The sequence below is a fragment of the Dermacentor silvarum genome, chromosome 1 (genome assembly GCF_013339745.2).
Source record: "Dermacentor silvarum isolate Dsil-2018 chromosome 1, BIME_Dsil_1.4, whole genome shotgun sequence".
In the NCBI taxonomy this organism is placed as follows: domain Eukaryota; kingdom Metazoa; phylum Arthropoda; class Arachnida; order Ixodida; family Ixodidae; genus Dermacentor; species Dermacentor silvarum.
The window spans coordinates 315,441,751-315,459,384 of record NC_051154.1 but is presented as its reverse complement, the minus strand read 5'-3'; the positions used below and the strand labels follow the sequence as shown (position 1 = coordinate 315,459,384).

The following is a 17,634-nucleotide window of genomic DNA, read 5'->3' as shown; positions in this document are numbered from 1 at the left end:
GACGAGGCACGAACTGGAAACCGTGCTCACACGGCATGTGTTATATTTCTAGTACAGTAAAATTTCACCGGAAAGAGCTCTTTCACGCGTTCCAGTTGCACACAGACTCGCATAGCATCTATATTACAAAACTGAATAAGAAAGCCTTGGATTCACTGGTAGGAAATACAATAAATGTCTATAATTAATAGGACGATGTCAAAGCAGGATGCACTCTGCAATGTGCTCCTTCTAGTATGGCGCCAGCCAAAACAAATTTTTTAACCACAGCGCCCCTTTTTGACGTCTCGACGCCTTTGATCAGGGTCTGGCATATACTTGACGCTCTCTGAACAGCCAACCATAACCTAATGCCTATTCGCAATGCACACAGACGGTCGCGCCGCGTAGTGGCCAGCGAGAGAAATATTTCAAAGAGTATCCGCACAGTCAATGGCACAGTGTTACCGTGTTGCTCTCTATGTACGGGCGCGTTTCTGTTTTATTAACAGCTTCTGCATACGCCATGGAAGAAAAAATATGTGTTGCGTGCCTCAGTGCACCAGCTGAGCGGTGAAGGATGAGACAAGCCTTCATTTGTTTCCGCTGGACGCGTATCTTAAAGAGAAGTCGGCGGTGAAGCTCCGTATCGGCAAGCCTGCGACTCCGCCAAAGAAAGTTTGTTGCGAACACTTCGTCGCGAACACTTCGTCTCGAGCAACATCGGTTAGCAGAATGCTAATCGTTGACGTTGTTCACGAAGGCATAAACATTACACTTTTACGATGTGGTAGTTGTAGCTTACGTGAACGGCACGTTCAATGCGGCACGAAAAGACAAGCTAACAAGTTCTCGCCTATGCCTTACGACGTCCGAACGCTACCGCTACAGCTGAATATTTGTAAATAAGGCTGCCCAAACGCTCCCGCAACAGTTGATTATTTGTAGAGCCAAATGGCTCTACAGGTGTCTGGTTTTCGAGCGCAACTAGGTTCGGAGCTTCGCGCCGATCGCTACCTCTGTGGCATATTTGCTTGCACTGACCTTTTTTGATTGATTTCAAAACAAGATCGGTATACTTTCTCTGGATTAAACCGAAAATATGCACTCCAGCCATAGCGTTAGTTTTAGATACGCTTCGCGTCGCATATACATCCCTCAGTAAGGTTAAAGGCGTCATTCGCCGTACAATAGCAAGCACGCACGCACTTCTTGTTATGCACGCTTCTAGTTATGCAGCGGCATTCCGCAGCCGATGAGAATAAACTCTGAAAAATAAGAATACACTCGGCGTGCGACTAGAAGGATGAGAAAAAGCCCGGCGTGCTACGACACGGACGCGCAGTCGCCTACTTTGATACTCTCTCGGTCCGCCATCATGGATCGCCTCGCGCGCCACCTGTAGTCCGTGTGCATTGCGAATAACAACAAGCATTCATGTTTTCTTTCTGTGATGTGATGTGCAAAACTGTTTCACAAATATCACAATTGCAGCACATAATTGTTGTCAACGGCACATGCGAAGAAGCACACAGTCTTTCGGAATTGAAAGAAACCGATCTCGGAGACTACAAAATTTGTTTGAACCAGCGTCCCGACACGACACTGTGCATTGTATACTCGAGTGGCACCACGGGCTTGCCAAAAGGCGTGCAGCTGACCCACCGGAACCTCATAGCCCAAGTGATATCGTATAGGTAAGATTTGAAGTTTTCTTTCTTTCTAAAAGGAAATTGGTACATATTTAAATATAATATAAGTAGGATTATTTGTACCGTGCAAATGGTGTTAAGGCAAAAGAAAAGTTAAAGCGGCTAGGACTCCTACACGATTTCGGGGCTGACATTGGCTTTGCAAAGCACCCCATTGAATGTTGCACAATAGTGCTTCAGTGGTTCATTGCCGAGTGAATTGATATCCGACGTACCGTTAACAACATAGATTGAGGCGTGGGAACCAATGTGTTGGCGACGCGGCCCTTTTACGCCAACAATGACGCGTAGCAGCTTTTCCAGCCAAATTTCTGGTGGTCGAAAAAAAAAATCCGAGGACACCTCTGCATTTCTTATGAGTTAATTGTGAATGCGAAAGCATTAACAGGTCCAATTGAACGCCGCTGAGCGGTCTTTCGAGTTATGAACTCCTCGCGGACAAGCGAGCGCGTTCAGATGCTTGTCCAATGCCTCCTAGATAGCACAAGGTCGGTGCACTTCGATCCCTGACGTCATTCTACCTTGCCCGACTGCCATAGAATCTACAACTGCAACAACGCTAACTTTCAACTTGAAAGTTAGCGTTGTCCTGTGTCTCTGTCACGTCCCTGTCTTTTTTGAATTGCGCTATAGGCTTAGCCAATATGAGAGTATACATGGGGTTTTATGGGGGCATACTTATATGAGAATGCCTTATGACTGCGTATGACTACTGTGATTTATAATTATCACTATATATAGTAAGTACTGAAGTATTAAGAGTAAGAAAGATTAAAATAATAATAATAGGATTAATGACGATGAAATTACTTAGGCGTAATCACAATTAATAGATGTCATGAGGAATAGTCATGAGGAATAGGAGGAATCATGTCATGAGGAATAGGACTTTCAACTTGAAAGTTAGCGTTGTCCTGTGTCTCTGTCACGTCCCTGTCTTTTTTTAATTGCGCTATAGGCTTAGCCAATATGAGGAAACCGTACCAACTAGCCCAAGAATCAGCCTTCTTGAACCCATGTATACCTATGGAGCGCATCGTGTCACGCGTTACAGACAGACCGATTGACGGACTGATTTCCGAGGGAAGTAGTCCTAGAATGTTTACCCTTAAAAAAGTTTCTGTAAGGCGAACAGTTGTCAATTGTGCGTGTGATGCCACCGTTTGTATGACACAACTGCAAGACGACGACGGTGGTGACGTAGACAGCATGGCGACCCTGTACTGGACTGGACAATCTTTATTTAGGTCCTGCAAGACGTTCCATCTTGTTTCGTTTCAATCTGGACTGGTCCTGAAAGCGCTATACTGTCGCACAACGCCTACGTAACGCTGACTGCTACGTGAAAAGTACTCCCGAATGTGGACTGATACCGAACGTGGCGCTGTTTAAACAGCGTCTCCAAGCACCATCTCCCACGAGGAAAGAATGGGAGAAACTGGTACGCTCTCACTTTTATAAGCCACAATTTCCTATGAAGTACGCAAACTGCAGTGGTACGGTTACTGTGTAATATTGCGCGTTTCATTCATGTGTATTTAGCCTGATAGAAACTGCAGCGCCGCGCTTGGTACTCTCGTGCGCAAGGGCTATCGCAAGTTCTATGCAATTGCCTCAGAGGGCTCGATGACGTTCAGACGAGAAAGTGGGCGTGAGATTGTGGTCTAAATCTTAGAGTGTCGGACTGTTGCACTGGAAGGCCTAAGGTACGTATTTCCGACCATCGGCACGTATTTCTTTTTTATTCAAGTGGCCCGTAACGATGCGTGACAGGGCCCTACCTGCCAACCTAGCTACTGTAAGGCGCATTGACTTAAGCAAAAATGTTGAGCAATAAACTTCTACGTGAAATTCGACGCGGCAGCTTCACGGACATGTATACCTGCATACGGCAAAATGCCGCGTTTTATGTATTTTTTTCTTTGTTTAGCCGGTCAAACCCAAGTAACGGTACTCATTGTATAGGTGCTTGATTACAAGTTTTTTTTTCTAAGGATCGAAAAAATAATTACTGTAGGCGCTAACTCGCTGAGTACCGCTTGGCACGCCGAGTTCAACTGAAAGCCCTCTTATCGCTCTCGCCATTTAACCATAGGCTAGAGTCCGATCATTCGACATCTTATTCTCAACGTTTAGAAGCTTGGTACATACGTAATAAGGGGGACAATATTTATCAGCTTTATTTCTGTATTGTTCACAGGTATCTCAACCCCGTATTTGAGATGGGAGATTCCTTGATCTGCACAGCTACAATTATGCACATCGGCGCCTTCTGGGCTCTCTTTTGCTATCTCGGACTTGGCAGAAAAGTGATTATTCTTGACTTATTCGACATTGGTTCAACGTTATCCGCCATAGAGAGACACAAGGTAACTACGGCGTAATATGGACAAGTCAGTACGGGTATCAATATTAAACATCTTTCGAGTTGCACCACTTGCCTCTTTGCCACTCAAACACCATACTCAGAGATCGAGAACTTCTTTTCATTGAACACAGGATGCGCAACTGTTGTGGGGCCAGGCCACGTTAAAGAGGATTAACTTTAATCTCAGTGAATTGCGCAGTTATAGACGTTTGTACTTACCCATAAAAAACCTGTAAGCGATAAATGCCTCACGGAGGATGGAGTAGCCATCCAAGGAACTATAGAGATGTCGCATTGCTACGAAGGTTCCCTGGAACAACACAAGTTTATTGACGAAGAAATAAGCACATTTTTTACTCATAGCCGAATACATTTCCTGAGTGACCTCTTAGGCACGTTAAGTTGTTTTCGTAGTGTGACACGGTACACAATCAAATAAGACGACATCTTCCCTATGGTATTTTTAATAACAAAGAAACATACGCGGATCATGTACCATACTTGGTTTTCATGTCAATAAGTTATCCAAGCTTAATAATAATTCTTCTAACTTTCTTTGACTCAGTAAGCTTTGAAATAAGGAAAGAAAAAACAGAGGAGGAAAGGTTACATTTACTCCTTTGTCAACCAGCAATGTGAACTTTCTCGTAAAAGAAGATACGTGGAAGTTACGTGGACGTTGCGTAGTTACGTGATGGACATCTTAACATGAAAACGAGCAAATATAGCTCGGAGGAGCAAGTACTACTCAACGCTTTTGTGTCAACATACTTCGCTGTCGCCGCTGGAAGGGAAAGAAGAATAAACACGCTTTTCAACTTTTTTATTAAAGAAAGCCGCAACAATAAGCCAAATCGCACTAAACCCACACGAATCAGTTTATCCCATTTCTCTATGCACTGCATTTTTTTCTACTTAACAGCCGACAACAATTGCGATGTACCCCGCATTCATCCGCCAACTTGATCAGTGGTCCCAATATGGGGACTTCGACACGAGTAGCCTGAAAAAACTTTTAGTTGGTGGCGGCGCAGTGAGCCCATCCGTACTCAAGAGCGTCCGCAGGAAGCTCGGCTTGAAGGAATTAGCACAAGGTATGTCGGGATTCGATTGATGATCTTCTCTTTGACGGGGGCTTTGACGTCAGTGTTCTTAGCTATTCTATGGTGCCTGCATGTATGCGCATTCTTGCGCGTCCGCTCAAATGCGCACGCGCTTTCCCCATTTGGGACAGAATTGTCTTTGACAGGTTGTCACTATGCGAAGCATGAAATCCACACATAAAACAAGGAAAGCGTGTTAGCACACGCCTTTATTTTCACATACTTACTATAGAAGTTTGACAACAAAACATACTACGCATGAGGGGTAGAGATGTCAGACGGAATCGGGAGCATGGGGAATACCGAAGGGAATTTCTCACGTACTGGGTATGCTGGTATACAGGGTGTCCCAGCCAAACTTAGCCAAGCTCATAAAAATAAAATATAGAATACATGAAGGCGCAACCAATGATATTCTGTCAGCAGTGACATACCGCACCAGGTGGATTTTTTTTTCATAATTCAACTATCCATAACTAGCTGAGAAAAATTTACGAACTTTTCAATTACGGAATTGAGGCGCGAATTCTCATAGAAAAGTGATAATTGTGTTTTAAAACACCCGACTCAGTTGTTTACAGTGTGCTATGTCTCGCGTAATTATATTTTGCGCGTTATAAAGAAAACGCGCGAAATATGAAAATAGCCGCATGATTATGCGTCTGCGCACCGCGACCCAAACTGCTTCTATGATAATTCGTCTTCTACGAGATACCAGCAGAATGTCGCGTAATTATCCCCTTCTCTTGCAAGTATAAAGCTTTATAGACTAATCTACTGTTTGAAGAATGTAATACACTGAAAACACAGAATCAACATCGTCTGCATTGATCAGTAAAAGTGCAAAATCATCTGTATGAACCCAGTTGCGGGAACAGAACATTTGGCGATCACTGCAGAAGGTGCCCATTTCATCTGTCTTTTGACACCACACGTCTCTTAAGGAGCTTTAAATCTAACTAAAGTAGGTTAGTATACGTAGCTTTATGAATGCAAAGGGATGCGGCTGATAGCATGAGCAGCCGTGCAAGCTGCTGATAGAGGTGGTGGGTTACCTCAGTAGAAATTGGGGTCTACAAACATGAGTGCTAGTTTTTATTTTATTTTAAAAATGCAATCGAATACATCAGTTATGTCCAAGAAAAATAAAACCTGTTTTTTTACTGAAAGCGCCACAAGGCTTGGAAACGAGCCTGTGCAGCTCGTAGAGCCCAGAACTCTGACATATGCTAACCGCTGAGCAAACTACCGGGATCATTTAATTTCTTACCAATAAATATTCATTTATCTAGAGAAAACAAGGCACTGCAAGCAATGACGCTACATATAAATCCATGCACTAAAACGTCAATCAAGCAAACCGAGAACATTGTGGCATTTTTGCGCAAGCACATTCTACTGCTTCGCTGTGTTTGAGCACGTCTGACGGATATTCTGCTGTAGCAACTGCTACGCACCCCAAGTCATATAAAATGTCGTCTGACCGATCCGAAGGTCACACAGATTTCTAAAACGTAGAAATCTAATTTTGTTCGTTTGTGCAACGATGACTGTGGATTTATTTTCCGCATGAAAGAACGGAAAGAAATGCATAAAACAATCAGCACTGCAGGTAACTTTAGTAGTACGCAAAAAACTTTCAATAAAGGGATTTGTCAAGCATCCAGAGGATGCTTATCCTAAATGTGCTGACGAAAAAAATGAACCAACGCAGATCACACTAAAACAGCGATAACCGGAACAATGTATTGCATGCGAATTCGCTGGATCGCTGTTGACGAGTACGTTTCCTGTTCCAGCTTATGGTATGACAGAGCTAACCAGCTGCATCGCATGTTCAACCCATCTGGATGACTTGAAGAGTGTTGGCAAGCCAGCTCCTTTCTTTGAACTCAAAGTGAGCCTTAAAATTAAAGCTAAGTATATGTATTGCGTGAGCATGAATCGATAAAGTGTATATTTTCAAATTGCTGGTTTAAAAAGACAATGGCGATCGTACCTAGTACGCGACACGTTTTTTTTTTTTTTTGCAAAGCCATAAGTGGAATAAACACTCGTGAGAATAAGAAAAAAAATCACAGTGAAAGGAAAGAACTCCGAGACAAACCATCTCGCATTGACTATCAACATTAATGTGATTATCATTGAAGCACTGTAGCAATAGACCGTACTGCAACCGTGAAAACACGCCATATATAAGGCATGTACTGCAGCCGAACCGCTCTTTGACGCTTCCCTCTGGAAACGCTGTAATATCTAGAGGAGTCGACGCGTGGGGCGTGTCTGAATATACATTCAGACAAGATTGTCTGCATACATATGAATCGGGTTCGATTACGTCCAACACCAGAGAAATCTTAAAGGCATTTGTGATTGAAGAGTGGCACAAACCCAGTGATCTAAGTTGGCGTCAAAAAGGTTCATCGTAATATGGAACACACTCAGTGGCACATACGCTGTGACCCAAGTCGGTGGGAAAGAGGTTCATTGAAGAGCGGCACACACACAGCGTCACATACTCAGTTACCAAATTCGGTCCAACGATTGGTTTCAAACCTAGTTCCCTCAGCACAGCCGCCCGATGTTCTACCCATTAGACCATAGACTACCCCGTGACCCAAGTTGGCGTGAGAGACGAGAGGGGCGCAAAAACGGCCAAACCGCGAAATGAATGAAATTCGCTAAGAATGTTAATTACATGTAACGATCGTAAAAGGGGGAAGACACGAGCGTCGCAAGCATCTTGCAGATTTACCCCGACTCCCCAGATTCTGGTGACCACGACGGTTTCTGGAGGACATACTGGAAAATCAAGCAAATGTTCTTCTGAAGCACAATGAAGCAGGATATATCCGAATGTATCACAACTTGTCACCGATCCCAAATCAGCCTCACTGCAAATCAGCAAAGCAAAATTCAAGCCTCGCCGAAGTGCAATGATCCTAACAAAGTATTCAAGCAAGCCTTTTGAATCTGTGCGCCTTGATTACGCAGAGCTCAAGAAAAAAGGGGAGGGAGTGACAACTACACAAGCATTTCTTTTGGCCATCGACGAATGCACGAGAATGGTTGCGTGTAGGGCAAGAAAAGAAGATGCTAACAGCGTCATATCGCTACTCAGTCGCGAAATGTTCAGAAATGTCAAAGTGATTGTGGCTGACAATCGCCCTGCTTTTAGAAGCGAGCGTTTCAAACAATGAACTGAACAACTAAATATACAACTTCGTTTTGCTGCACCCTATCCTCCTGAAGCCAACGGGTTGGCTGAGAGAGCGATAAGAGATATCAAGCTGTTTATCACAATCTATCCGGAATTTCAAGGTGCGTAATCACCATAAACACCCTCGTACAACTGCTTTGTGGTACAGTCCATATTTCGCTTACCATGGGAAATCGAAGTGGCTTCCAGCTGACCACCTCCTTGGTCTTACAAACGTGGTAACCCTCCGAGAACGCAAGAAATCGGTAGAAGAGAACGAGAAATATAAGGTTGCCATGAAGCGTGACTACGACCGTGCTCACTCCACAAAGGCACCTGACACCAAAGTAGGTGATTTTATTTTCGTTCGAAGAGGTTTCCAAGGCTTAAAAGCTCCTTTCACGGGTCCCTATATTGCGCTGAAGACAGCCAGCCAACAAGGAGTCTTGAAACCAATGTGGTACAGTGTACCACAAAACGCGACTGAGATGGCATCTGTCAGCAACGTGTTGCGTTACCAACCCAGGAGGGTTGACGATCAGGGGTGAGGGGGGGGGGGGCGTGTAACGATCATAAAAGGAGCAAGACAGACTTCATGAACGAGAAGAACGAAGGACAGGGCAAAGAAGAAGACGAAGTATCATTCTCTATGAGTGTTAGTGATGACAGAATAAACGGTACAGTGCATTACATTTAAACGAAATTAGCTTCGCATACAAGTGTGAATAAAATGAATTCCTCCAGCAAGACCGGACCTCTCTGAACGTGTGTACATTGACTTACTTCCACTAGCGAAGTAATGTGTGCTGTAGTGAAGCTAATGGACTTGCTGCGGGGTGGCAATATGGTGCTCCTAGCACCTGCTTGGCGAATGAGGATTGCTGCCGGCGAGAATCAGATGAACACATCGGCACTTTTCCGCATTTTTCTTTCCTGTCCGTCTTTCTTCGTTATTGCTCTTTTTGCGTCATTCCACATATTACACAAAAGGTGCTTTAGATAAGAAGCTTTACAAACCACTGTATATACTAATATAACTTGCTACCTGTAAGGAAGAATACAAACGCCATAGCGGGTCACGCTCTCCAGCCATTTCTAGTGGGTCGATCCCTCCTGCGCTTTCCTCGAGGAACGCCGCTCGTGCTGAGAGCTCGGACCTTCAAACAGCGGACAGCCGAAACGGCTGGTGTCTAATAAACGGCTTTACAAGTGGTGGAGAGTGCTTCTGCCTACAGCGTAAATCCTGGAGCTTCGATCCCGTACCCTACGCTCTACCATGCCCGAAGACGCATCCCAGCAAGTGCCACCTACCCTATCCCAGGAAGCGCCTTCTCAGTATGTCATGTGCTCTGGTGTGCCTCGCCACAGGGACCCTGCCATCTTCAGCGGCGCGGACGAAACCGATGTGGAGGACTGGCTGACAACGTATGAGAGAGTAAGCGCTCACAACAAATAGGACGACCCCGATAAGCTCAGCAATGTGATCTTCTATCTCGCGGGTGTAACCAGTCTCAGGAACAGCAACCATGAGACCGATTTTCCGACGTGGTCCTTGTTCAAGACTTCATTGGTGGCGGTGCTTGGTCGCCCTGCGGTGCGCAAGCTGCGAGCAGAATCGCGTTTGCGCGAACGTGCACAGCAGCCGGGTGAATCATTTACCAGCTACATTGAAGATGTTCTGGACTTGTGCAAAAGAGTCAACGCGACGATGTCGGAATCCGACAACATACGAAATGTTAGTAAAGGGATCGAAGACGATGCGTTGCACATGCTACTTGCGAAAAATCCTCAGTCCGTGTCAGACATCGTTACTCTCTGCCAAAGCTACGAGGAGCTACGAAGGCAGCGCTCGTTGACACGTCGCCCTTCATCGCGTGACGAAAACATTGCTGGTTTGACCACCATCTCCGACCAGTCCACACTGCTTACAGAAATGAAAGCGTTCGTTCGGGAGGAAGTTGCACGCCAGCTCTCCTTGCTAACCTTCACTCAGCCACCCCATGTGCAACAGCCCGCAACGAATGTTATGCCCTCGCTCCATCGCGTGATCGAGCAGGAAATCGCCGAGGTCTTGCCAGACCAGCATCAACATCTTCCTGCGGCCGCTTCACTAAGCTACGCTGATGTCGTCGCGACGCCCCAACAGGTCCCGACGGCTGCACCACTCAGCTACGCTGAAGTCGTCGCGTGGACTCAACCACTCTCCCCGCGTGTGCCTCTCGGTTATGCCAACGTCACGGCTAGGCCCCGACCGCAGCCCGCCATGCCGTCATACCAGCAGCCGCCCTGTACTACGCGACCTCTTACCTGGATGGGACCTACCCCAGCGAACCGGTGGCGTACTTCCGACAACCGGCCGATATGCTTTGCGTGCGGCCATGCCGGTCTCATCGCTCGTTGTAATCGCGTTCCGCCGCCTAGCGACGCATCAGCCGTGACAAGCCAGTTCAACCTCCATATTCCGACCCCCATTCGGCTATGCCACCGACTCTGCGTCCGATGCCAGCTACCCGCCGTTCACCGTCTCCACGCCGTCGCTCACTGTCGCCGATGCGACCGCGTCCCGTAACTCGGGACGAGGAAAACTAATCGTCACAGTCCAAGAGGCATGGGCTGCGGCGCCGTCGAAACGTGAAAGTCCTCAACGCAGTCCTTCAAACGTGATCGAACTGTTTATTGACGGTGTTCGCGCATCTGCACTCGTGGACACTGGAGCCGCCGTATGTGTTATGGACGCTTAGCTTTGCCGCCTACTTCGGAAAGTCACGACGCCGCTTTCTGAACTGTCCCTCCGCACAGCCAGTGCTCAGCATATCCACCCCTTAGCGGCTTGCACTGCTCGTGTTGTTATTGACGACCTTCTGTACGCCATAGAATTCATCATCCTCCCCTCGTGTTCTCATGACGTTATCCTTGGCTGGGATTTCCTCTCGCGCCACAATGCCGTTATCCATTGCGCACGGGCCGAAAGGGAACTCTCGCCGCTGTTGGATTTGCCGCTCACCGACAATACTTCGCTGTTGAGGAAGCTACTTGTTCAAGACGACACTCACGTTCCTCCCAACACGTCAACGGTCGTGCCCATGTACTGCAGCGGCCTCTCCGACGCTGTTGCGCTACTGTCTCCATCTGACCGCTTTCTCAACCGGACAGGCCTGCTGCTACCTTTTGCGACAGTGGTCATCAAACAGGGCTACAGCACCATTTTCGTTTGCAACCCGTTTCCATAATCTGTGATGCTGCTCCGAGGGCAATGTCTCGGCCATGTACAAGCGATCGAAGACGTGCAAGTTAAAGACCTCCCCGATGACCATTGCTGTGCTAGTTCCAGTACGCTCACTGCTCTTTCAACATGTGAGGGACCGTCCAGTGATGTGTTCGGTTCTTCTATCGCCGATGACCTTACGCCGGTCCAGCGATCTCAACTTTTGTGCCTCTTAGAAGAATTTCGTTCTTCTTTCGATGTCGGGCAACCTTCCCTATATAGGCCGGACATCCACTGTTACACACCGCATCGACACTGGCTCGCAACCACCATTGCAGCAACAACCGTATCGTGTATCTCCTGCAGAGCGTCGTGTAATCAATGAACAAGTCGACGACATGCTTCGCCGCAAGGTGATACGACCTTCCAACAGTCCATGGGCATCCCCTGTCGTCCTCGTTACGAAGAAGGATGGTTCTGTGTGGTTCTGTGTCGACTACCGGCGCCTCAACAAGATCACACACAAGGACGTGTACCCTCTCCCTCGCATAGATGACGCCATTGACAGTCTACAGGGCGCAGAATTATTTTCGTCTCTAGATCTGCGCTCAGGGTACTGGCAAGTACCCATGGGAGGCGACGATCAGCCAAAGACAGCTTTTGTAACACCCGACGGCTTATACGAATTTAACATAATGCCTTTTGGACTTTGTAATGCGCCCGCAACTTTTGAGCGCATGATGGACACAGTTCTGCGCGGCTTGAACTGGCACACATGCTTGTGCTATCTTGACGACGTTGTTGTTTTTGCGCCGGACTTCACAACACACCTTCAACGCCTACGGTGTGTTTTGACGTGCTTAACAAACGCTGGGCTACAAGTAAACCTAAAGAAGTGCCGATTTGCTGCTCGGCAGCTGACAATCCTCTGTTACGTCGTATCCAAGGATGGAATACTCCCAGATCCAGCCAAACTTCGGGCCGTCCCCGAATTCCCTAAGCCAACGTTTGTCAAAGAATTGCGCAGTTTCATTGGTCTGTGTTCGTACTTCAGACGCATTATTCGCAATTTCGCCGCCATCATCTCACCCCTGACGAAAGTTCTGTCACGCAACGGGCCCCTCACTTCGTGGTCATCCCAGTCCGATGAAGCTTTCAGGAAGCTCCGGCATCTACTTACGTCACCGCCAATTTTGCGCCACTTCGACCCGACAGCTCCTACTGAGGTGCACACAGATGCCAGCGGCGTCGGCCTCGGTGCTGTTCTTGCCCAAAGCAATCAAGAGTTTCCTGAATATGTCGTCACTTATGCAAGTCATACGCTTACGAAAGCTCAGACAAATTACACTGTAACGGAAAAAGAATACTTGGTCATCATATGGGCTCTGACTAAGTTCCGACCTTATTTATATGGTCGTCCATTTGACGTAGTCATGGACCACCATGCACTACGTTGGCTGTCGTCCTTGAAGGACCCCTCAGGCCGTCTTGCTCGATGGGCACTTCGCCTGCAGGACTACGATGTCCGGGTGCTGTACCGCAATGGACGCCAGCATTCTGACGCCGACGCCCTCTCGCGCTCTCTCTTGCCTCACAATGCCTGCTCCTCACTATCTGAGATTATCGTTTCTTCGCTCGACCTTAACACCACCGCTTCTGAGCAACGCAAGGACCATTGGATTGCCTCCCTTATAGACTTGCTTTCTAGTTCGTCGGCACAACCAAGCACTCGCACGTGGCGTCGCCAAGCACGTCATTTTGCCATTCGCGACAACCTGCTGCACCGACGCAATTATAACCCCGACGGGCGCCACTGGTTGTTAGTGGTACCCCGCAGTCTGCGTTCCGAAGTATGCGCAGCTTTCCATGCTGATCCACAGTGTGCACACTCCGGAGTTTTCAAGACTTACCAGCGCCTTCAACAGCGGTATTACTGGCGCGGGATGTACAGCTACGTTCACAAGTTTGTTCGCTCTTGTCCCGATTGCCAGCGCCGGAAATATCACCCCGCCTTTCGCCAGCCGGTCTTAAACCTTTACCTTGCCCTACCCGGCCGTTTGGACGCGTCGGCATCGATTTGTATGGGCCCCTTCCCTTGAGGTCCGCTGGAAATCGCTGGGCCATTGTGGGCGTCGACCACCTGACGCGCTACGCCGAAACAGCCGCCCTACCGGCAGCTACAGCGCGCGATGTTGCCCCCTTCCTGCTTCGACGCTTCATACTGCGACATGGGCCACCTCAGGAACTACGCAGTGATCGTGGGCGTGTCTTCCTGTCCGAAGTAGTTGAAGCCATTCTCAAGGAGTGCCACGTTGTTCATCGCACAACTGCGGCGAACCACCCCCAAGCCAATGGCCTTACAGAACGCTTCAACCGTACGCTCGGGGACATGCTTGCTATGTACGTCGCCTCCGACCACACTAATTGGGACGTCATTCTGCCATTTGTAACTTACGCGTATAACACTGCTACTCAGAGCACAACTGGCTTTTCACCTTTTTTCTTACTCTACGGTCGGCAACCGTCGTACACCATCGACAAAATTCTACCGTACCGGCCGGATGCATCTGAATGTGCGCCCATTTCTGACACGGCAAGACATGCTGCAGAGTGCCGCGATCTCGCACGGATCTTTACATCGAATGACCAAGAGCGGCAGAAGAGCACACGCGGTGACACCACTTCTGCACCCACCTTCCTTCCTGGAACACTTCTATGGCTCTCGATTCCTTCCGCTACGCCTGGTATCTCATCCAAACTAGTGCCCAAGTATGAGGGCCCCTACCTATGGTCGAACGCACATCTCCCGTCAACTACGTGATCGAACCAATTGAACCTTCTGCGGACATGCGCCATCGTGGACGCGACACTGTCAACGTCGAGCGCCTACAGCCCTACTATGACCCTGTCATACTGACCAGCTGTTAGGTCGCCCGACGGCTCCCTCTTCGCTCCCGGGGGTGATTGTAAGGAAGAATACGAGCGCCATAGCGGGTCATCCTCTCCAGCCATTTCTAGTGGGTCGATCCCTCCTGCGCTTTCCTCGAGAAACGCCGCTCGTGCTTAGAACTCGGACCTTCAAACAACGGACAGCCCAAACGGCTGGTGTCTAATAAACGCCTTTACATACCAAATAAATAAGAAAGAAAAAAAGAAAGAAATAATAGTCTTTTCGAATTGTTACAAGTGATAGTAAGAGATACTGTGGAGAACTGTCCCCTGGGAATCGCTTTAATGCCTCGAGATAAAACATGCAAATTTATTCGCCAGCTGGCTGCTCGTAAATAATGTGACGTCTGCTATTTATGAGACGCTCCCCGGCCGGTGTCATGGCTGCAAGTGGCGCTTGCCACGCTTGCTAACGCTTCCAAATATGTACGCGTGTTCCTATCAAGAAATATGTAATGAAAAAATAAGAAAGTAGTGTTTATCACCTCTCGGTAGTTGGCGCTCACTGGATGAAGGGTCCAATCTTCAGGCCAGCTGATAATTACTTTCATTTCGGCCTTGCTGACATAGGTTACATTGAAAACCCTACATGTATTTGTCCTTTTGCGATGTCATATGCTTTCAGGGTGAGGTCATTACGCAAAGGTAATTTGAAACAGCTTACGATATATATATATATATATATATATATATATATATAAATTTTGCATTTTATTCTGATATATTAGGCTGGCCGCTCCCAGGCTCTACCACCGAGCAGCCAGATTTGGACCCGCTCTCCGTCATAGTCAGGGCAGAGCGCCTGAGCCAAACAAGCCTAGAGCAACGAAAGCATGTTCATGAGCAAGTACGAGACTGCAGCGCTACTGCAGCACAGACCCGAAATGAATGGTGACTTGCTCTTTCGCCGCTCTACAAACGAAACTGGCAGGCGTGACGTGATCGAATCTAGGCTATAATCTCGGAGCCGCTCATCGAGAGAGTCGGAGTGGCTGTGAGCGCTTCCGACTAGATTTGATACCACGTATGGAACCAGCCAAGCACGCTTTGAGCGCTCCATTTCAACCAGCCAAATACAGAGTCGCGTATCGGAACGCTCTAGGGTGCTTCACGTGACAAAGCCAGATAGAGCATTTCGCGTTTTCGAATATACATTCACCGCCAACGAAACATGGCACGATAATCAGCACGTAACCCTACAAGGCACTTGGTTAAGTTATTTATACTGGTTAATGGTTTATTTATGATAATTCATCATGATGCCTTCGCGAATTGCAATGGGCAAACACTTTTGGCATATGAACTTTGTTCACAAAGAACATTACGTATTCTGAAGTTGTAGCGTCGATAACGATCTTCTCGATTGAGCATTGAGCAAAACAAGTGTGTCTGCTTTGCCTAGCACTCTGGCTTTCCCTGTTATGTCTATCACATGTATATTGATTGCGTCACACTAGGAGACAAACTAGCAGGCAACTGTTTCCCAGAGTAGGTTTAATTTATTAAGCGTTTTCTACAGAGCTGTTTGGATGCAAAATGCCTTCATGGCAACTGTACGTGCATAGCGCTGGTTCTGGTTGGTTCGGCATCCATAACTCTTAGACTTTTAGTGCATAATTTTAGGACGATACAGAAACATGTCTGTCACTGAAACGTGCCTTTAATGTGTTGAAACATGCTGAAACGTACCTGTCGTTTTCTGTGTTTCAGTGGAGTCCTAAAATTCTGTGCAAAAATTTTACATTTATGTATTGCATTCTGATGACATTCAACGGCGAGAGCAGTATACCATGCAGGTTACACGTCCCCAAAACCGTAGGCTGCGAAGTCAACCCACTGCCATAGCCCATTTCCTATGGCGTTCTGTTCTTTTCAGCCGCAGTGTTGGGTAATTTGGTTTTGCGTTGTTCGAAACCAGCGACTAGCAACATGGAGTGAAAACATTGAAAGACCACGGTCTGTGTGTGTCCTCGCAGTAGGAGTGTCGTTAAATTCTGTTGCTCAACACGATGTTAAGGAAGAGAATCACCGCGATGCATCATTTCAATAGAAGGGGAAGACAAATACTGTGGTGTGCTGCGCTCTAAATTTCACACGTTGTTCACAGATTGTCAAATATTCTGTAAGAGGGGTTTAACTAGGCGCTATTTTCACGACCTAGAGGATGCACAGCACTCGAACAAAGATGGCGGTGGATTCGGGACCGTGTAGAGGGTCAGTGTAAGCTCTATCACGCCTTTTTCTCAATTGTGACATTTCTCAATTGTGACGAGCTATGTATCTTCCATGAATAATAAACTGAAACTGAAATTGCGGTGCGTTGTTGAAGGTGATCGCCTTGCGTTGGCCAAGCGCTTTGCCGTTTTTGGCACAAGGAAAGAAAAGACGCAATGAAAGTTGCTGGCATATGTTCGCAGACGTGTGCCGTGCAAGCGAGCCGCATACCATGCCCGTGCGTTTCCGTGACGTTGTCACTGAAGTCGGCGTCAATGACGCTGAGTGTTACCGTAGAGTGGGAAGATTGGAAAAATTCAAGCACGGCTCCTATACGCAGACATACTGCTACAGGTGTGAAATGCTTTAATTTGCCCTTTGGCGTAATACACCATGCAGCCAACTCAAACGAATCAACGCAGTGACTCGCTTGCTTTTCACTACAGAAATCAAAGCAAGTACTGCATTGGATGTTCTCGCACTTAAGCAATAGGGGGGGGGGGGGGGGGGGGATTTATAGATTTTTATATCTTGATGCGAAGTGCAGGCGTTTACATGCGCTAGCGAAAATACCGCTGGTAGTCTGCGAGCACGCGGGAACTTATTATGTTGAGCTGCTGCTTCATTCTGCTGGTGATTTATTCTTCGCGTGAGCTTGATAAAGCTTCGCAAGGTTGACGCTCGAATGTGAGCTTATTTCATTCGTAGTACTGGTTAAGATCTAGGGTTGATAGCTCGGTATTGGTGTTCAGTGTGAGTTCAAATGGCAATTTACTTAAGCTTTGCATCACTTAAACATAGAGTGTGCTTTCTTAGGAACGGGCTTGCTGAAATACCTGACTGGAGCTACACCGACACGGAATTCTCCTAGGAGTCGACAAAGAAAGATCGGTGCAATAGACGTT

The 17,634-nt window shown here is 47.3% G+C and overlaps 1 protein-coding gene across 1 annotated transcript in view; it reads left to right on the top strand.

The window, feature by feature from the left end:
* LOC119442435 (uncharacterized) overlaps positions 1–17,634 on the top strand; it is a 49,121-nt gene that overhangs the window by 8,273 nt on the left and 23,214 nt on the right. Inside the window, exons 2-3 of the mRNA XM_049661667.1 lie at positions 1,474–1,676; positions 8,531–8,708. Coding sequence (XP_049517624.1) covers positions 1,474–1,676; positions 8,531–8,708 — 381 coding nt within the window. The remainder of the gene's footprint in view (positions 1–1,473; positions 1,677–8,530; positions 8,709–17,634) is intronic.